The sequence below is a fragment of the Anas platyrhynchos genome, chromosome 5 (assembly GCF_047663525.1).
Source record: "Anas platyrhynchos isolate ZD024472 breed Pekin duck chromosome 5, IASCAAS_PekinDuck_T2T, whole genome shotgun sequence".
Lineage (NCBI taxonomy): Eukaryota > Metazoa > Chordata > Aves > Anseriformes > Anatidae > Anas > Anas platyrhynchos.
Window position 1 is genome coordinate 48,490,210 of NC_092591.1, and position 22,648 is coordinate 48,512,857.

A 22,648-nucleotide genomic window follows, 5' to 3' on the forward strand; every position below is an offset into this window, starting at 1 on the left:
TCTCAGTATATCACCATGAGGCCTCTTTTTTTTTTTTTTTTTATTTAATAATCTCCTCTTATGAAAATAATGTGTGTATGCACACATCTATACATACACATTTATTTTCAAAGGAAAAAAAAAAAAACATTTTTTTTTCTTGTATGGTCACTTCTGTAGACTTAAAAATGTTAAATGCTTTATTTTTTTTAACCATGTCAGTCCTTAAACCTTTTCCATCAATATTTAAATATTACAAATAACAAGTAAGTGTAAATTAGAATGCGTACTCTTCCATGACAGAATCTTTTACCTGTTATTTCTGTACTGCAAACCAGAATGTCACTGATCAACATAAGCAGTGGTCAAACACGAAAAATAAATAAATAAAACAACCAAAACGAGTAAGAAAAAATTCAAAGATTTGACTGAAATCAGGACAAAAGCTTAAAGTCTGACTAATACCAGAATGTATCATAAGCAGAGATATCTTTTTTGCCAATAACACATAATATTCAATAATGCATTGTTTGCAAGGGTGTTTTAGGACAGGAATTAGGATGAAAAGAAATACTTAGCAGAAAAAAGATGTCCTTATCCAATTGCTATATTCTACTAACACAACAGTTATGTATTTTAACATCAAGAGAGAAAATATTTCTTTATATTTCTAAGAAGCTTTTTTGAGGCACTAGACAGAGATTTTCAGTTGTAAAATTTGCTTTAGAGTTTCACCCTTTCAGAAGTGTCAGAGACAAAAAATACCTGGGAATCTCTCCTATTATCTTCTTTATCTATAAATTCCATCAAAAAAAGATAACTAAAAAATTTCAAAATGATAAACTAAATCAAAACTGCACTTTGGGAAGCCATTACAGCAATATGCTGGATAAAAAAGGTGATTTTTTTCCGACCCTTAGCAGGGCTGGGAGCACTGCATGCCTTTCCACTTTGTGACATCCCCATCCTCCCCATCTTCCCAGCTCAGGCTCAGTTTCATACAGTCAGTCCCAGTTTCCCGTGATCTGATTTTCTTTCTCTTCTGCCCTTGATGAAGAAAAATCTCCCAAAGACCCTTATCTATTTTGCTCTTACTCTGTTCTCTCTTTCACTGACTCCCAGCCTTGGTCTCAGGCAGTCTTGCACTTTTCCACCCATCTGCAAGGTCAAGCTCTCAAGTTCCTTGTTTGCTTACCCATGCCCAATTCTGCCTGTCTGTATTCCCCTAGCCAGCTTCCAAATACACAGTCTAGTTCTGGAGCCCCTGTATTTGAGTCAGACTGCAAACCATTTTACACTGTTGTATTATTAACATGGAGATCACTGACAGCATGCAGGGCAATTAAAGAAAACAAAACAAAACAACATAACACAACAGGAGAGATGGGGCGAGGAGAGGTGGGTCAACAGAGTTTTCAGTATGAGCAAAACAACACATGTTTTCCCTCACCCATCCTCTGAAACAGCTGAATCATTTTGTTTTTCTGAACAATGCAGCCTCAGATATAAGGCATGGAAATTTTCATTTCAAATGATTCAAATCTGGCAAAAATATGAGCAACTGAAATAGATGTACAGCCAACATACTGAAAGGAACAATCCTACCTGCCATGGCACTAGAAGAAGGCTGTTCCTCCTGCTGTCTATATACTAGCTCAGTAACAGACCATGTTGATTTGGGACAGCAATGGTCAATAACAGAGTACATCTGAGAGAGAAATCATCCTCAGGTACGACCCTGGGTGTCACTAAATGCAACCTCTGAATAGTTCTTCTGCATATTTGAACATATATGCTTGAAAAACACTAATTATTACCTCTGTTCACTCTAGGCTTGGAAGTGCTTTACAGCCCATATGAAAATATATGAATTATTCATACAAAGCTTCTGGTCACTAACAGAAAAAACATGATAAACAAGGTATATGTTCACTTGAACTCGCACAGTACAATATCAATGGCTTGTAAACACTGCAAAACTGGTGATTCTGAGTTACTGGATTAATAGTTTCCAGATAGGTAGAAATTATTTTACATTAATCTATGAACTCAAACTGCATGGAAAACCAAGAAGTTATGGATGTTGGTAGGATATCGCAGATTTTCTGAAAGAACATTTTGTCAATTTTCCATTCCATCCCTTTGCAGCTACCACAAGACCAAGAACTAAGCTTCTGTCTATGTTTTTAGTAATAACAGAAATACTAACATGAAAAGAACAACAACTATAATAAATAAATAAATAAAAAGCTAAAACCACTGGAAAGTTTAAAGGTAGCTTATAAATGGAATGGCAGTTATAGTTTATCACGTCATTAGACAGTTTATGTGAACTGTAACTCGATCTACTGTATGTTGATGGCAATCATGTTTTGGCAAGCCCTGTCAAAAGGTAGGAATGGCCGTGGAGGCAACAGCAGAACTTACAACAGGGATGACAGAATAGTTCACAGACGTGTTAATACTTATTAGGGGGAAAGAGAAACAAATAAAAAAGAAGAAAAATACAGAAAAATCTCTGCTATCCCATATTCTGTTATTGTGTAGTACATCCTATCAGCAAAATCTGTTACAGTTGACAGCCACAGACAGACTTTCAGGTGGGGGTGATATCAGCTGTACTCAACGTTGACTACTAACTTAAGAGATCCCATTAATCAGTCTGGACGAAACCCGTTTCTTCAAAAGTGGCTAATAGAATGTTATGCATTTAATTGGGAAGCATATACAAGCTTTTGCATGGCTTTGACACTTGACAATGCCATTCTAATACTAATTCTGCCAGACACTGAAAAAGTAAAAAAGACAGACATATCCCAGGCATAAATGCCCACCCAGAACACAGTATGGGATACCTAAATTAAATGGCACAGAATTCAGCTCAGAAGAGTCTCCCTTTTTTATGATCCTGTAAATTTGTGCTTATTTTCATAAGGACTTGATTTGGAAATAAGCGAACACTCTCCTCCCCACCCCACCCCCCCAAACCACCCCCTCCTTTTTTATGTGTAGTAAAATTAAAATATATTCACTGGCCACTAATGCAAGATGCAAAGTCAAAATATGCTCCCCATTTTCATCAAAATAATAATAATTAAAAGCTTTGGCCTGCCTTGAAAGCAGTATAAAAAATTCTCCATATATGGATACTGTTTATTTAAAGAAAAGCCCAGTTTTCATACAATCAATTTTGTAAGTAGCAATTCAAAGGAATGATCCTTTTAGATTTCTGGGGAAATAACATAATGGAGGTTACTCAAAGGAATAGATCATGCAGCTACAAGCATTCTCATTATGTACATATGAGATGCTTCAATGTTCCTTGCTACTGATTACATGAGTAAACAATTTTAGTATGCAAAATCCTATTAACTCAAGGGGATTCTGCATAATTTTATAACAGCTCCACTTGTGGTGTCTGATCGACTGGGTCAGCAGCAGACAGATGGCAAAGAATTAATTCTAATTGCAATGCTGCCACTGGGGTTTTCTCTACTCACTGCATTTGGAAAAACTACACCTTTTCTTACATTTCCTACACCTAAAAGCAAGACACCATTGAGTAAAAAGATGCAAAGCAATTTCCTTTTTTTTTAAGCACATGGTTGTAGAAAGGACAGAAAAAAATCAAACTAATTGTCAGTCCTTCTGTCCGGACTAGGGTTAGAGGACCAGTCAAAAGCCCAAATGTCAGAAGTGTTAACATTTAATAAATGATAACAAATAGAAGCATTTTATTCCATAGGGACAGGGAATACTTCACTGGTCGGTAAGCACACTTCCACAGCTAGACTGTTCTCTTGAAATTATTTCTTCTTGTCACTGTGCTTGCTTGCTGTTCTGACATTATTTGGTTTTGGCTAGTCACCTTTCACTACTTGAAGCCCTATAACCAGCAGCGCTAGCTTTTACAAAGACTTTTTTCTGCCTTTTTCCCTGTGTTTTTTTTTTTTAATTTAGGAGGAACAGTAAAAATGTTGCAGCAGTCAGTATAAGAGGAAAACCAATGGAAATTATTCTGCCTTCCATTTACCCTCCCCACATAAAACCCTAAAAAAAAAGGCAATAGTGAATCTCAAATCTACAGAGGAATAAAATCTGATTTCTCAAGGTAGAGAGATGACACTGCAACCCACCCCTCCAAAAATTTAGGATTTCTCTTTTCCAATTCTTAATCACCCAGTTAAATCACTCCCTAATTCAAAGGTGCAATGATTAAGTATTATCTAGTACTTAGTGAATTTGTGCTTAGTGCATATTTAGATGGCAGATTATTAGCAGTCTGAAAATCTAAAAATGGTCCCTAAAATTAAATTATTAATACAGTGTTTCCCTAATCTTGGGAAAATGGTCTCCAAAGAAAACAATGATCTGGCTAGGATTTGCAGGTGGAACTCTTAAGCTCAGGAGACACAACCTATGTCCAGAAAACCTTCAAAGTACAGAGCTAATTAAACTGATACAGAAATATTTGGCAGAGTTTTGTTAAGAGACAGAGGCATTTTCCAGGCATAAACTCTGAGAAGCCAACTCCAAGACCTACATGGACATAGCAAGTATTCGATCACTTTTATTTGTCAAAGCAAAAGAGAAAAGGTGTTTTATTTTGTGGGTTTGCTTGTTTGAGGTTTGTTTTTCATTTGTTTTTTGAATTCTATGCTCCAGTTAGGGAGCAGAATGTAATTGGAAAGATGCAAAGGTAAATCAGGATTTTTTTGTTAAAAGAGTATTTGTTTTGGGGAAACGTTCCCCTCATGTTTCATGACAGGACAGTTCCTTTTAGTAACACTGTGTAATCACTCTTCTAGAAGCACTATTTTCTGTAACTTGAAAAAAAAAAAAATTTTCTTTTTCTTAAAACATTGCAACTTTCATTCCTCTTTCTCACATGCCAGTTTGTATTACGAATGTTTCACTGAAATCCAGACTAATTAGGACTGCTTCAGAAATGAGGGCTCAAGGTTGTCAGACATACCTGGCAACCCTTTTGGACAACTTTCTTCCATCTGGATTTTTAATTAAGCTCACTTAAAGTAATATGAGCAAATGCTGAAAAAACATCTAGTGAATTTTGACTAATCCAAGAAAAGACTTTCCTTGTGGTGAAAGAGAAGACAACTTCAACCTTTATCACTGACTGCACTGCACTTAATCCAACCCTGTCCTTCAAACATTTCCCAGTTTTTTGGCATCACACCCAACGAAGGAAGAATCAACAAAACCTAGTTCACATAGTACAGAAAAATAAGAGTTTTTTTTTTGTTTGTTTGTTTGTTTTTTGTAAATATTGTTGAGGGGCAGGAGGAAGGCTTTTTTTTATTTTTATTTTTTTCTTTTTTTTTCCTTACCTGAAACGGAGACTGGCTGTTGTAATTCTTAATCTCCTTATTTGCTCCCCGGAAGAGCAGCACTCTGGCACAACTCTCCTGAAAACGGTAAAAGGGTAAACTTCTTAATAACGGTCCTAAAGAGATGTTGAGGCTATGAGATGTTTTGCTGCTTTGAATATATTTTCTTAAATAAGAACAGCAATAGTCAAAAAATATATGTATTAGTCTGAGAAAATAAGTTATAAAGTAGTATTTAAATGCATGACAGGGCTTTAGGTGCTTTGCGATGTGTTAGAGTTGAAACTACTTACAAGTGTTAAAAAAAAAAGTAAAGGAACGTGAGATGTAAACATCTTATTAAATTTTTAATAAATTGTACTGTGGAAATTCCATATTTAACAAAAAAACAAGAATTTGCAGTAAATGCATTAGTTCAAAGTGAAATTTGACTCCCATATGTTTTTTGCCTATTTTGTAGGGAAAATAGTACACTGTTCAAGGTACAGTAAACAGTACTTGTGATTAATGATATCCTCCCCTACTGCTAAAAATTATATAAAGCAGTTTTACCAGTTGTGTGAACTTGCTCAGTTTATTGGTTTGTTTCTTTGTTTGATTTGTTTTGTTTCTTTGCTTTCAGTTGTTTTGTTTTTGTTTTTTTTTGGTTGGTTGGTTTAAGTTTTTTGATTTTATTTTCTTGTTCATCCTCAATGCTAAACATTTAATGTATTTTGTTGTTGTTTTGTGTACCTGGAACTGTACTGACCAATCTAACCTATTCTCTTTTCCCCCCCAAATACTAACGGTTACAGTGCAAACCCAATAAACTTCTTTTAAGGAAAGGAGAAATGTATGCCTCAAGACCTTCTGAACTGAGGAAATCTGCAAATGAAATCCTCTAAGAACAACTGTTTTGGATTTACACAGAGTATCCTTAGTCTACACTGTTCTGAAGTATGAGCGACCTGTCAGAAATCCTCTGTGGTTCTGGAACACTTTTCAGAATTCTAGACTTTTTGGCAATCCATATATATATATATATATATATATATATATATATTCACACACATATATATATACATATATATATATACACACACACATATATATACATATATATATATATATATACACTCTATTTCCTATATGTCATCTTCAGTGTTCATCTTAGGATATTATGCAAACCAGTTTGTTTTTGTTTTCTGATCATGAACATTTCTACTAATTTTATTGTGCTTTTCAGATTTTTTGCCATGTTATGTTATGGAGTTCTACCAAATGAAATATTTCAAAGTGCTACCTTTCATTTCTAACAGTGAATTTGCAGCCAGATAAAAGAGTATTATAGTTTAGCTGTTTTAGTGACAGAAATTGAGCTTACTTATTAGGTTTTGTGTCATAAGCAAACATGTAGTAAGTATGACTGAAAATAATTTTCCTCATGTTTTCTAATTTATCACAGCAGATTCTCGATCTCCTCCATCACAAGATTGTCCTAAATACATCTGGGGCAGAGGTATCCTACCCTTTCACTAAGGTTCATTACTCCAAAAAGATGTTCTTTTGTTTCTTTTTGCTCCCACACTTCCTATTTTGCATAACAGACTGAAACAATAAAATGAATCCTATCTCAAGATAGGATATTAGTAATCATCTATCATCTATATTAGTAATCATCTCTCAGACAGTATTTTGTAAAAATATATAATATAGTCTCATTTGCTTGTACCAAAATCTGAACATTAGGTGAGTTCACTGTATCTCTAAACACAGAAAAAGACCAATGCATAAAATGTCAGTTTTCTAATTTTTCTGACTTCTACATTAGATATGCAAAAGAAGTAAATGTGCTGCAATCTAGAGGATGACCTCCAGGTTTAAATGAATAAATAAATATACAAATAATCTTTTCCAGGTTACTTTCCCAAGAATTTGTTTCAGACTGACTGCTAAATGATGCTAGGCATACACACTATATTATATTCCCACAGTGACCACTATTCCCCCAGGAATAATGTATTTTTTACATTCTTCACAATCTTCAACTAAGTTATATACAATGTAACAAAAAAAATGTAAATTGATTTATTTCTTAAATGGTTTTGATAAGTAAAGTTTTGTCAAAAGTGGACAGAGTTGTTTGACATAAAAAAAATAAAATCTTGTTTTGGATGAAGTACAGAGTTTCTTTCTTTGTTTCTTCTTCTTAAACAAACAAAAGCATTTCTGGCTTTGAAGTCTTTCTTCCTTTTGTCTCCTTCTCCTACGTCCGGTGTTAAGGGGAACAAACCAAGGAGAATAAGCAGAAAAGCCAGAACCAAAAATGCTTTGGATTATCTTTTTTTTTTTTTCTTTCCCCTTAATTCAAGGGAAATTCCATATTATATTTAAGAGTTCATTGTTTATGAGGTGCTTCCTACCAATGCCACAACTTCTGTTTGCAATTTGGACAAACTAATAACTTCTGATATTGAGAGCTTAGCATTGTTCATTCATTATATCATATATGAATTGAATATGCAGTAGCCTTTTAGACATCGTAAGACTGAAAAAGCATTTTTCAGAGATCTCTGGGTTTGTCAGCAGATAAGATTAAATTTGGTGTTTGAGTTCTAATTACCTGAGTTAATACTACAACAGTTTCCACATAGAATCCAGTCCTCAGACTGAAAGAAGGCACTCTACATCCCTGCGTTTTTATTCGGAAAAAGCAGAGTATAAGACCTGTCTACACTTCATTGATCTACTGGATGGCCACCAAATAATAATAATAGTGATAATGATAATTTAAAAAAATAAAAAATAAAAAAACAAGAAGTCATTTGATCAGCACTTAGCTGGTACTTAAGAAAACAAATCCTGAGAACATTCCCTGGGGAAAGCTGGAAGAGAAAAATCCAATGGGTAATGACTCCATCTACAGGAATCAAGAGGCAAAAAGGATCTTGCCATCCTTCCCATCCTCTTCTCAAAAAGGTAAACACAGTTTCTTCCACATTAGCTAATAACAACTTTCAATTAAGTTGAAAAAATCAACATGGGTTATGGTTGACAGCATAAAAGAAAAACTTTTACATTATTCCTGATTAAGGAAAACAAAATCAGGACACTGTCGCCACAAGCTGTAAAACTTCCAGTCAAAAAGCCCAATTTAATGACTACAAAAACATTAATGATCTGTAGATGAAATTTCAATGAGATTCTCTGAATCTTCCACAGAATATTTCTTTCTATAAACATCAGGAGGAGAACACACCTTTACATGAAAAATACTGTCATTCAACAGGATTATTCTAATTTCCATATCATACAGCATAACATTTGCTACAAGTGTGTGATCTTGTAAATAACAATAGCCATGAAAACATTGCAATATAACGTGTTTTTTTTTTGTTTTGTTTTGTTTTTTAAAGAGAGATTAACTGGCATTTTTATGTTTATATATGGTCCAAACTTCAAAATTTTTACTAATAAAAAGTGAAATAAATGAAGTTTGAAAAAATATTTTTTAAATATTCACTTAATTGTGAAAATGCCTGTAGTTACTTGTGTCTAATTCCTGATAGGAAGCATAAATGCAAAATTTTTGTTGAGAAAAAAGTGAATTTCAATCCTCTGCAAAATCCTCTAGGAATTTGTATGCCTACAGAAGAAAAAAAAAAAAAAAAAAAAAAAAAAACACATTGCTAAGCTTAACCCAGTTGTTCTAGGAACTTAACCTGTTGAAGACCACCAGCAGACAGGGAGCAACAAGCAATCCGCAGAGACGCTTACACACAGATATGTTGCATACTTCAAACAATAAAGAGCATTAACAGGGAAATTTTGTATGACTGGACTCTTTTTGATTTGAAATCAATTATGGCACGCACAACAAGTCAACTGTCAAATTATTCCCCAAATTCTATTTTTAAAACAGTCAAGTCTTCAATACTTGAAGAATCTGCTTTGAGAAGACTTTTGAAAAAGCTGAGATTGTAATTAATTAAGAAGCAGATGCTTTAACAGATGTTTCACTAGTTACAGTCACATCTCATGACTTGTATTTTCCTAATCCAATGTAACATTAAACGTGCTGTGTTTTAACATAGTTGTAAAACTTATTCCCTCCCTACCATCTCTGCAGAGAGAATATTACATGCTATCAAATCAAAATGGTTCTGTTATTTGTAAATGGCTACACAAGTTGTAAATAGCAGAACATTAGACATCTTTTGTATAATCTACATATATATTTCTACAGTATTTTCCAAGTGTTTCTTATTTAATTCTAACTTAAATTTTAGCAAAACAGCAATAAGTTATTACCAGGAAACAAATATATAGATACAACACTAAAAAACAGTCCAGTCATACATTGTGTTGTTTTCTTTTCCAATGAATAGGCTACCAACAATGAGCAGCCTTATTTGTAATCAGTGAATAAAATACTAATAAAGTTGTGTTTAATTATGTCCCTTCTAATTTCTAGGACCAATGTTTAAAAGTGGAGAATGTGTGTGCCCACTCACTTGGTTGTAAAGGGCACAGATGTGCAGCGCCGTATTTCCTGATGCGTTCTGCGCACACATGTCTGCGCCATAGAAGAGAAGGTGCTCCAGATGTTGGACATGTCCATACCGGCAAGCCTATGAAGAGATACATTAATATCTCTGTTATTATACAATCTGGCTGTATCAGGCAAGCATTCCATGCAAACATATTTTTTTTTATTATTTAATCAAAGAATATATTACTTTAATTTAGACCTAATTTTTAAAACCACCCCTGGACTGAACGGGAAGCCTACCAACCAGATCTGCATATCTGTCTATGAACTCAGATGCGTGCACTTCAGGCACAGCAAGTCTGTGCAAAAATTTAAGCATATGCTTAAGTACTTGGCAAACAGCAACGTAAATTATTAAGAAAATACAAAGATTGATATTTTTCTAATATATTCTTAGGCAGAATATATAAACAGAACTAATATTCCTAGCCAGTTAATCATGTTTAACAGTTGACAGAAAGTTTTTTGTCCTGGAAAATCTTTGGAAAGTTGTCCACTAGATGGCACTAAAGATGATCAGATTTCCAAAGCTTGATTTTAAGGTGTGAACACAGTTTAGGGAAATCTGGTCAAAAGAATTGAAATAATAATTTTCAAATTATATGATGTCACCAGATGTACGGTGTACACGAGGCAGTGATCCAAAAGAAGGAAAATCTTCAAATGTTACTTTCACTCACACAGATAGAATGTTAAACCCTGAACAGTTGTAAATAAACAGAATGAAACTCTGCTGAAATTTGAAATTTTCCTGATTTGCAAATAAGTTTGAGAAAAATCACATTCTTTCAATTCATAAGTCTCAATTACTTTACTCCTTTCTTCTCTGTAGCACACCAACTGAGCATCTCCCCAGTTCATAATACTTTTACCTTGACATCATCTCAGATCAGTATCACTCCTATAATATCTGGATTCCTATTCCTATAATAATATGGAATTTAAACTGAAAGATACAGATATACAAAGCCATTCACCCTGTCTTAAGTACCTAATTACTACTGACTTCAGTGGGAATTATATCACCTCACCTTGCAATTTGGATCAGAAGTGTTAGTGTACTGCTCAATGCACAAATTAAATGTGACACATCTGGGATTGAACTGGATTTCCCAAATCCCAGACTAGTACCCTAACCACTACATCTTTTCTTTCTCTAAATTTAAATTGCAAGAGACAGAAAAACAAAACAAAACACAGAAAAACGGTGATTATTAATTTATTCATTTACAAGTTATATGCAAAAACTAATGGAAACATCATGGCAGCTGATGGTAGAACAGGAATATTTTAAGGCAATAGAAACAAAGCATCTGAAAATAAGCAAATTGGAGAAACAGAATCAAACCATAGCTGTGTTTCTGAATGGGGGTTTGAATAGAGCAAATGTACAATGAGACATAAATGATCATTTCAGTCCAATTTCTAAAAGTCAATCAACAGCTAGATATGAATGTGCAGGTGTTCAACTTTCTATTCTTCCTACAATAAGCTGAACTAAAACCAGGCCTTTCCCCCACTTTTTTTTCCTTGCTACAGTTGGGTTTAACCTTCTCTTCCTCTGGCAATCTGACAGCAATGCTTTATTCAGCTTATTGGGAGGCTCTGGAAGACAATTTACACAAGGGATATATATTTCCCCTAGGTATACATGCTAGGAAAGCTGTCCAGACCATTCAGACCATTTGTCAGGGCTCCCCATCATGGTCAATGGAGAGAGACTGGTATTTCCAAGAAAGAAGAAAGTATATCTGACAAACACACAAGAAGTATTACCAGGGAAATTAACATTTAGCAAGTAACAAAAAGATTGAGATAGCCTCTTTTTTATTATTATTTTTTATTTTTTTAATAAATTGCCACTAAAAGGATGCTAAACTTCAAACTTCCAAGATTCCATTGGCTAAATATGATTAGCACCCAGCTGCAGTAGCAATTTCTGCAGCAAAATCCACAGTAACCATAGGACTAAAAAGTTAAAAAATACTCTATTGGGGCAGCTTACACTTCTAACTGACCATAGCAGGATGCAAAGCAATATGCAAACAGAAGAAGGAAATAACTCCATACTTGTATGTACAAGGACTAAACATATACAAATGGCATTCAAAACACTGTTTAATCATAAAACATACATGGTGCACATCTCCTGGTACTATTTGAACTCTAACCAAAAAGTATTCTTATCTACCTGATGAATTTCTTGCCATCCATTTTCATCTTTGCAGCTAACTGTAGCGTGTTCATGAAGTAGCAGTTCACAGCAGTAAGGATCCCCTCCCACCACAGCAGTGTGGTACAGAGGTGTCAGGCCACAGCTGTCTTTGTAGTTAGGAGATGCTCCAAGCTCTAAAAGAGTCTGAAAGCAACCACAACCTGTTAAAACTATCATTTGGAGGGACTTGTAAGTGAAAAGAGACTTTTCTACCTTTTTCTAAAATAATTACAAGGTTGATATTTGCCATAATGTGTATTTGTTGCTCACTTATTTACAAGCTGAAACTTGTAAACAAGCTGCAACACAGAGTAAGCTGAGGAAGGAATGACCCCAGAAGAATAAGGACCTCAAGGTGCCTACAGGGACAGCAAGGAAAGGGTGAGTGACAATGTCCTATTTCCATCTTTCCTTCAATTTCAGAACTGGCACACTGAAAATGTTGCATTGCCTTTGAAACACATTTACCTCTTCAGTTACAGGATGCTTTATCAAAAATGTCATGCAATTTCAATATCTGTCAAAAGGCAATAAGCAATGCCATAAACATAAGATTTAATCTAGCATATCAAAGTGATTTAAGAATACCTGTTAAAATATGAAAGAAAACAGAAAAGACTATGTTAAGATACAATGTGTAATCTGTATCATTGGCATTTACTTTCAGAGATAAGCAGCAATAATACTATTCCTATTTCCTCAAGCAGCTATTTCCCAATCTATCAGTGAATGAAGTTGAATTTCATCACTACCCAAAAATCACAAGTAAAAAGGCCCTTTATTGAAAGCAAATCCTAAGATTTTAAAACCACTAGAAAGCACTGGAACAAATATGTATTAAAAGATCCATTGGGGGCAATACAGTAATTAACTGAATGCATTTTCCTTTATGTATTTTTCTGGACAAAGTAAGGTGTAATTTGCTACTAAAAGCATTTACCTTGAGGGTTACTTGGTTCTTGGCTCTGGCTGCTTTGTGCAGAGCTGTCATTCCATCTTTGGCTCTGAAGTCTAAATGTGCTCCTCCATTTTTGAGAGCTTTTATCACTTCTACTGTATTGTCAAGCTGAACTGCCAAAGTTAGTGGTGTTTCTGAAGAATAAAATAGTATACACATGAAAAAAGATGACCAAGTTTACAAAATAAAGAACATCTGCTTTACAAACTTTAAAAATGTGAAGTTAAAAGTACTAATTAAAGAAAATCATAAATTATCAATTTCCTTCTTTGGACAGTAAAACCATACAGATTCCATTAGCCTAGAGTTATGAACGCAACAGAAAGAATGCATGAGATTTAACCTGTTAATCAGTTTAGGCTGAGCAACCCCATCGTACTACGCTATGCTGCTACTTTTATTGTTCTGACCTCCACTTTCTAGGTCATGATAGTTGGGGTCCAGTCCTCGGTCCAACATTTTTGTGATTTTTTCCACTGAGAGGTGGTGGACATGATCCATAAATTTTCTCAAATTAGCCTGAAACAAAGCGTGACAAATTAATCATCCTCTGATTGTAAAAGGAAATTTTTGACTAAAAGTGAAATATTCTGTCACTATTTATCCATTGATACCATGGAACAAATTCACATTCCTGGAGAACCCAACTTTATGCTGTGAGCATACACCACACAGTTTGTAAAGTTTAGAAGTCAAACACAATGAGAGGATTCTGTTGTTCATAGTTTTAAGGAAAAAGTGAATGAAAGATTCTTTAAGCAGGAAATTAGGATAACATAAGGTGATCATTATTATTCTGACCTGCAAATGAGTCTAAAGACATAGATCAGCATTTCTGCAGCATGCTGAAAGCATGTTGTATTTACATAATAAGATTCATTCGATACTACTTGTACACCTACATGAGAGTCAAATATGGGATTTTTTCTATAAGCAAAAATCCCAGATCACAATTCACACATCTCTGTTGGCACTACAAACACATACTACTTGTTGTTTGGTAATTGGACCAGGTGGTAATGAACTCCTACAGTTTCTCAGACACATTACCTTTCTAAGAACACAATTGTTCGCTTCCCCAGTAAACTGGGCATACCTTTGTGTGAAGCTTGGCCAGTTGTTTTTCATCAAGATTGAACTGTTTGTATACTCTTTTCTTGTATCGAAACTGAGAGGAAACAAGCAAACAAAAATTTAAAATATCCCTTTTTGCTTAAAAAATAATAACAAGAATATTTCTGACCTTACCAGGAAGTATCCATGATGATGTAGATTTTGGAAAATTTAAAAAAAAATAAAGGCTTAGTGTTTCATTTTGAATATTCACCAATAATCAGCCCAATAATCAGCTTAACTTAGTGTCATTATGGCCATACAGTTCATGTACGGAAAACTACTATCTTGTATAAATATACTGAAATGAGTGGAGTTACATGGGAAATAAGATCAGCCTCTAGAATCTACGTAAATAAGCAAGAATTACAGGGAAAAAAGCTTTCTCCCTAAAGGCATCTGTGCATTTCATTTATAGCCTTAGATAGAAAGAAGACCTGGGAAGGCATGTTAAATAACAAAATAAGTATTTCAAAATAGCACCATAACACTTCTGAAACTTAAATTAACAAAAAAGATTCCTGAAAAATCCCTTAAACAGCATAGGCAGCACTTACACATGGGAATAGTTTTCCTGATGCTTAACAGAACTGGTCCTGTGAATTAGGTTCATAGGATTGTCTCTTTTGACTGAAACTCAATCACTGTGAGCAGTTTGATGCCCGTTGGCTAGAGTAGACAGATCTACAGCCAAAATCATGTTTACATAATTATAATTTCCTATTATTTCATCATAATACGCACATTTCAAAAAGAATGCAGCATATTTGTTGGGCAAGGAGACTATATGGTAGGTGGCTGTAATAACAGCTTTTAAATAAGATCACTTTTAACCCATTTATTGCAAACCTTTAGCTGTCGCTAGAAGAATTTTGTAGAGTTAACACTCATGAAATGGAACACTAACAAATATGACAAAATGATAAAATAATGCAGTTATTTATTTTGCTTATGGCTATAATATGAATATGATTGGCTCTCAGAAATAAACTGCTGGAAAAGCCAGGACTCAGAACTCTCTCTGGACCCTGGTTCTTCTTTCCTATGTTTGTGTTGTAGTGGGGTGTCTGTTAATTACGGATTACTACTGGGTGATGTACCACCATACAAGCAATATCAAAATTAATTAAATGCCAGTTCTGTGCCCAGCTTCCTGCTGTACAGTGTGACCTGGCTCTGCTCTCTGCTTGCCCAGTGCCATAGTAGTTCTGCCCTGTTTAACGCTGAGCTGCGCAGCCCCTGTATGAGCAATGGAGAGGAGAACAGGTGACTGCTTCACACAAACTCACTCTCCTCAGGCTTCATTGAGACAAAAATACCCTCCTTTGGAAGGAGACAAAGGGTTATTATTCATCTACTGCTACTCTACCAGCACTTTTGGGAGCAAGGGTTCAAGTTCAGACTTGCTGATCACTGTTTCTAAACACAATTCTACTGCATGTAGAAACCTCAATTACAGTTTACAGTATCAGAAGAATACAATGATATTTCAGATTTTTGATATAAAGAAATACCTCTAGGGAAGGAACTCCTTTATTCACTGGCTGTGGGTATTCCCTAAGAAGTCGTTCCTCATCCAAAAACTTCCCATCTCTACCATTGCTTGCAGGCTGGAACAGTCCATAATTCAGGACATCTTTCAAACTCTGATTCAAAGTGCACAAAATTCGTTGCTTTGCAACCCACACTGAAGCTTCTGGGTTAAATCTAATGCATTTCTGCAAAGAGAAATGGTAAGAAATGATAAAGGAAATCTAAATGATGAGAAAACATTCGAACACTATCTTATATTCTAAAATTCACAAGCGTTGCATATATATAAAATAAATCTATACAGGCCATGACAAAGCATACATCAACAGGATTATATTGCAGATGCTCCTCCCTCTGTAACAGCTAATGTACAAGCATTGTGAAAACCCAGGACATTTCATGTCCCACCACAAAGATCAGAGACCACTTCCTTTTTCAGAGAAAGGATGCCTTCAAGGCAAATGTGTAGGAAAAGCCAAGTGTAAGAAGGGATGTTACAAGATATTTAACCATCCACTTGATCCTAACCTGATGTTCTGATGACCAGTCAGATATGCAAGAGTTTCACACACACACACACACACACACACACACAAAAAGAGAGTATTCAGGCTAGAAATCTGATTTGTTTTAAGCTATGTTTATCTTGGGGCAAGCTTATGACAGGAACTATCTCATAAGTGATGTGAGGCAGCAGAGGATTTGAAAACCTCAAAAGAGCCTTTTCAGTTCTCTGATACTTACCAAGTTGGAATTCAGGAATTTAAGAAGTTAAGAAATTTCACAGAACCAAAGAATATCCTGAGTTGGAAAGGACCCACAAGGATTATCTATTCCAACTGCTGGATTTAATAACTGCTGCCAATTTACTTTATTTGCTTCCAAATTCATTGCAATGTGCTACAGAGATGTTTTGACCTAGGAAATAGCAGATAGCTTTAATAATTTATGGTCTTATATATAAAAATGTAATCAAGTGAGATAATAGATTTTGTCATGAATAAAGGTGTCTAGGAAACATTTTTTGTTCTGCTTATATTTAAGTTTCATGGTGTTTTGTGATTTTTTTTATTTTGTTCTTTTGTTTTGCTTTAAATGGAGATATGAAGGAAAGAGGGAGGCAGAAGTAAGATACAAGCAGTCTTGGATTGGTATTAGACTGCTTTAACAATACAAAACACTAACTTCCGATTGCAATTTAAGTCTGATTTTTTTTTTCAGCAACTTGTGAATTCCATATGCTTCCTTTCATTCAATCTGTGCTTGTGGTCTATCTGTTCTTGATTATGTGCAAACATTGTAGATAATGATGGGTATTTCTAATTCTCAAAGACTTGTTAAACTGGCAAAATAAAAATAATTTCATATTTCTTCAGAGCATATTCCAAAATAAAATAAATCTTTCTATAGTGCTTATTCACATTGCACAACAATGCACAATATTTATCTTCAAATACTTCACTTTCCACATGTCTGACATTACCCCGCACATCTAATGCATGAGGACAGGTGATAAGAGCTTAACCACCTGCACTGAGCAGAAACTGCAGTGAGGAATTCTTTTTGTGCAGTAGCTAAAAGGCTTATTTTAAAATGGGTTATTTGATACATGCATCACCATTACATTTCTACCACATTGGCTACAATATTTTATAAAATCCTCAATGGAAGAATAAATGTGGAAACACTTTGAAACTAATAATTTCACAAATTCACTTATTCACAGCCTAGCCTTTCTACCAATTCACAAGAAACACAAATGTGCTTATTTTAATCAATGTTGATGCCTTTGTGTGGAGCAGTTGTTCACCTTCTGCCATATTGCCTACCTTGAGAAGACCTCAGCTACATAAAGGCAGAACCTATGCATAGGTTGCATTAGTTAAGAAGATGCAAGAATCCATTAGGTGCAAATAATTCTGCATCTAATTTTCATATTTGCATTCTTAACACCACAGGGGTGAAGCACCAGGGTGTGCTGAATCACTTCGGATCCCCTCTGCACATTTTGCAAAAACAAATTTTAAAAAAGGAAACACAAGAACAGAAAAGCAGAGACTTGGGCACCAGACAGTCTTCTTATGCCTCCACAACAGGGGCACACATATAATACCAGTATTTTTCTCTAAATCTCAAAGCCCTTATTCAGACATGAAGCTAGTGGAAAAATTGAAAAAAGACCTAGAAAACAACAACAAAAACCTTATTTCATATAGAGAAATATCATTTTGTGTCAAACTCTGTAATCAAGGTTCCCACCTACGAAAGCAAAGGGATGCCAAAGAAAATTCCAGTTTACGCGATAAAACTCCATAATTCTGTTTAACGGGACAATGTAAGGAAGAATTTGCAGAGGGTATTCTATCTGTAAATATCTTGTACGTGTGGTACCTTCTTTCACAATGTACTACCCGCTTCAGTGATGTGATATGTTATCTTCTCAATTTGCAGTCAGAAAAGTTATAATCCACATTTTAAGATCCCTTACATAAAAATAATAATAAATTAAAAATAATAAAAATATCAGACAGAATTTCCCATCAAGTGTCCCATGTAGAGGCATTCCTCAGATTCTGCCATATCTGTATTTAGGGACAGAAAGCAGCTTCTTAAATATTCTATAGAATATTTTAGACTGCAGAAGACTGACAAAATTCTGCCCTTGTTTTCATACTTAAAATGCCAGAAACTTTCCTACCTTTGATAAAATAAATAAATGGACAGCCAAACATACCACTGTCCTCCATACTTTATCTCACAAAATGTTATTTAAAAACCTGACTTTTTCATTGCTAATGAAAAGCTACCCCTTTAATATAGCCAACTTGTTACACATAAATGCATAGTTTGATTATTTGATTGGTTTAACACTACTAAACTGCTCAAATTTGGGCACAATACAGAAAGCAATAAGCCCTTGCCCAAAGAGTTTGTAATCTTTTTTTTTTTTTTTTTTTTTTTTTTTTTTTTTAACAGATTAGTCTGTTAAATCTGTGATATGATTATTTTTACAGCCTAATCTGATCAAAATGCCCTTCTTGTACTTGCAAGTAGAGATGGAAAGTTGCAATAGAGACATGATAGATTGTGTCTCAGCATTCAAAGTTACTGAAATTACTATCAACTTTGCCATAGGCTTTGAGCTCCTCACTTGGGCTGTAGGACCTGATTTTGGCAAGATTAAAGGACCAATACTTATTGAAAATTATGCTTGTAAAGAACTTCCATAGAACAGAAACCTCACCCCTATAACTAAGGAGACATACGCAGCCAAAAAGGATTTAAGATTATCATTCTGGGGTATAAGTTTGACTAAAAAACAAAACAAGGGGAAAAAAAAAAAAGAGAGAGAGAGAGAAGAGAGAGAGAGAGAGAGAAAGAGAGAGAGAGAAAGAGAGAGAGAGAGAAAAGAGAGAGAGAGAAGAGAGAGAGAGAGAAAGAGAGAGAGAGAGAAAGAGAGAGAGAGAGAAAGAGAGAGAGAGAGAAAGAGAGAGAGAGAGAAAGAGAGAGAGAGAAAGAGAGAGAGAGAAAGAGAGAAAAGAGAGAGAGAAAGAGAGAGAGGGAGAAAGAGAGAGAGGGAGAAAGAGAGAGAGGGAGAAAGAGAGAGAGGGAGAAAGAGAGAGAGGGAGAAAGAGAGAGAGGGAGAAAGAGAGAGAGGGAGAAAGAGAGAGAGGGAGAAAGAGAGAGAGGGAGAAAGAGAGAGAGGGAGAAAGAGAGAGAGGGAGAAAGAGAGAGAGGGAGAAAGAGAGAGAGAGAGCCCTCTGAATCTTGCTAAACAATCTTCTTTGGGTTACAAGATCTGAAGTTAGGGAATTTGGAGCTACCACAAGTGGAAGCAGACAGAGCTATGGGATGCCAACAGCAGAGTGCCTGCAGCCATGTACAGCAGCAGCTCACCTGATGAAGGCTTTATGCAGAGGGGAATAGACAAAACAGATCGGAGGGGTGCCAGACCACACACAGCAGAAAGCATTTTACAGCACATCAAACCTTCATAAGACTCACACCTAAGTAATCTGCACATAATGAACAACTGTGCAAACGCAGCCACCAAAGGTATGTTCATAAGAGGAGAGGATTCTTTGCCTTTATCACATAAACAGCTAATCAGCACTGGACTGGGAACGAGCCCAAAATCCATACAGAAAACTACTATCAATAATAATGCATCAACATGCACTGTCAATAACAGGATATCACGAAATCTGACGTCAGCAAACTGGGATTTACTGCCTGCTTGAGGAAATCGAGCAGTTCAGCAGGCAGGCTGAGGAATGCTTTCCATCCACTGCACTGAAACATACTGTTGGTTCTTCCAGTTTTAGGTAAAAACAAGCTATAGTTCAAAAGAACTTAAAGCCTCAAAAAGTACCAGGCAGGCACTAAGACTTTGGATTACTTTTCTCTTGTGTCCACCTGTTTAAAGAAAGGAGAATTTAAAAAGCCTAGTACCAAAGTTTAATTTCATGGCAGAAGTCAAACTTGTGTTCTGATCGGCTTCCAGGTCATTCTGGGGTAACAGTTGCTTGCAGCCTATCTGACATAAATCTACAGAGTCTGGGATACTGCCTTCTTTCTTCAGATTCATTTGTTTGGCAGAGCAGCAAAACATGAGGCTCTGGGAGAGACTGCCCTCTTGTTGAGCACAACTTCGTAACTGTGGTGACCATGAGAAAATAAGACGGCAGCTAAATCTGAAAAAGCCAGACGAATTTTTCTAGCAGGATACCTTCAATGACTTTTTAATAACAAAAAATAAATTAAAAAATAAATTTAAAAACAAACAACAACAATAAAAACAGAAAATGGGGACAAGTTATGTGGCAAAAAAAACTACAGAAATACATAAAAAACAGATATTTTGATATGAAAGATGTGGGATATATTCATGCCAACTTTTTGTTGCATCCCAAGACCAGAATGCTGTCTACATAAAATTACAACAGACCTATTCAAAGGGAAAAGGAAAGGGGAAAGGGAAAACAAAGGGGAAAGGAAAGGGAACAGGGAAAAGGGGGAAAAGGGAAAGAGCCCTGAGTGACTCAAAAACACTGTCAAAATCAGACTGGGCCACTAGAAATCCTAGTCTAGCAGCAAGTCAGCATGGCAGCATCAGCTGATGAAATGTGAGATCTGCATTTGTAATATTAAGGCTCTTCTGATCATGAGAGACATGGTCAATTATAGTCTTATACATCTACATGCTGGTAAGAGGAAGTCGCAAGTGTAACAGCAGAACAGGGAACAAGGGAATCATATAGCTCACCCATGCCAGCTAAAGGGAAGCTATTAATTCAATGGGAATAGTGTTCATGATACAGAATCTCTGAGGAATAACATTTATCCCTCAAAGTCGATCAACCAACACTTCTTTATCATCAGACTCATGTGGATGTCAATCACACAGAACTGCGCTGCGACAGAGGAACACTGACAAAAGGTTTGTACAGCTGCCTCCAAAATGTGATTGTCAGATTATCAAAATACAAGTTATTCCTTTGGATAGAAGACATCACTATTAAAGATGCGACAAACAAAAAGCGGAAAATGCAAATGAGAGTTGGGTATCTCAAAAAAAAAAAAGAAAGAAAAGAGAAGAAAAGAAAAATAGAAAAGGAAAAAAAAAAAAAAAGACACCCTCATTTTAATTTATGCCTAGTATTCAACTTAATCCCTTGACACACTGCATTGCTTCCTCAAAATGAATTCAGAAAGCACAGAATTCATGAGGTGAAAGGTCATCGAGAAAAAAACCTGACCACATTGCCGCCAGGTGGCAGATCACCTGCTCTCATCCAGGGCATAAGTATAGATCTTGGCAGCACCCACAGTGTTTCCATCATCAAAACAGAACAAAAACAAAACAAAAAAAAAGGAATATCTGCTATAAACAGAAAATAACAATAAGCAATCATTCACAAAATGGGGTACAGAATATCCGTGAAAGTTGCAAAAGAAACCCTGCAATGGATCTGAGGCAGTGGACAGCAGAAAGATAGGAAACAAAAAAGGGTCTTCTTAAGAAGGAAAAAAAAAAAACTCAAGCTGCAGACATGACAATTGTGTTCCTACCTTCATAAAATAAAAGTTAAACAAACTAAACAAGTGCTTTATCCAGGAAATAAAACTACTGAAGGGAAGATTCTTAATAAATGCTGAAAAAAGTAATGTATAAGGAAGGATACAAATGTATAAAAAGCAATGCAGAATAGGAAAACCAAAAAGCAGTTACAACTTAAAGTGTTGCTGTACCAAGCTGCCACTTACCAAACAGCGTTTTGTGAGAAGATTCCAATATTAAAAAAAAAAAAAAAAAAAAAAAGAAAGAAAATGGGGAGGGGAAAGTTTTGCTTATTACTGAAGTGGAACAGCAAAACAGATGGGCAGAAAGCATTTCAAAGAAGTTCTCAACAGACCCAATCCCTTCTCAACATCAGAAATTAATAAAACATTTGAATCTGAGCATTCTGATTTTAAACATAACCCAGAGGGAGCACATAAGCATAGGATAAAACAGAAGAGCAGAACAACCACCATATGTTGATAGCAAAACAATAAAAACATTCCTACAAACAACTGGCTGACAGATCTCTTCTTTAAGTCGGGGATAAAGAGCAATTCTGAACACAAAACATTTGACATCACCGGTGGAGCACCATGCAGAGCTTTTCTTGACAAGAGCAACAGGAGAAGAACCAGACTGCTTCCAGTTAGAGGCAAAACCTCTTACAACGTATTACTGCATGGGCTGATAGAGGAAATGGATACAAGACTTATCCTCAATTCAGGTAAGATCCAGGGAGAGGTCAGATATGCCATCTATCATAAAGGAAAACACAGGAGCATCAGCTTGCTAGTTTTCCATATCCAACAGTCATTCAATGGCATATGCGGATACGGTTGCCTTTGGGCATGAGGGAGGTAGTTGGGATAGTTTCAAGCCCAGGTGAAGTATTCGATCCTACCCATCT

General features: G+C 35.5%; 1 protein-coding gene across 2 annotated transcripts in view; it reads right to left on the reverse strand.

The window, feature by feature from the left end:
* The window catches only part of SHANK2 (SH3 and multiple ankyrin repeat domains 2), a 351,046-nt gene that overhangs the window by 284,783 nt on the left and 43,615 nt on the right, over window positions 1–22,648 (reverse strand). For both annotated transcript variants that reach the window (XM_072038992.1, XM_072038993.1), the window contains exons 5-11: window positions 15,659–15,862; window positions 14,128–14,199; window positions 13,442–13,550; window positions 13,014–13,165; window positions 12,050–12,217; window positions 9,821–9,937; window positions 5,328–5,405 (exon numbers count right to left, since the gene is read on the reverse strand). In XM_072038992.1, coding sequence (XP_071895093.1) covers window positions 5,328–5,405; window positions 9,821–9,937; window positions 12,050–12,217; window positions 13,014–13,165; window positions 13,442–13,550; window positions 14,128–14,199; window positions 15,659–15,862 — 900 coding nt within the window. The remainder of the gene's footprint in view (window positions 1–5,327; window positions 5,406–9,820; window positions 9,938–12,049; window positions 12,218–13,013; window positions 13,166–13,441; window positions 13,551–14,127; window positions 14,200–15,658; window positions 15,863–22,648) is intronic.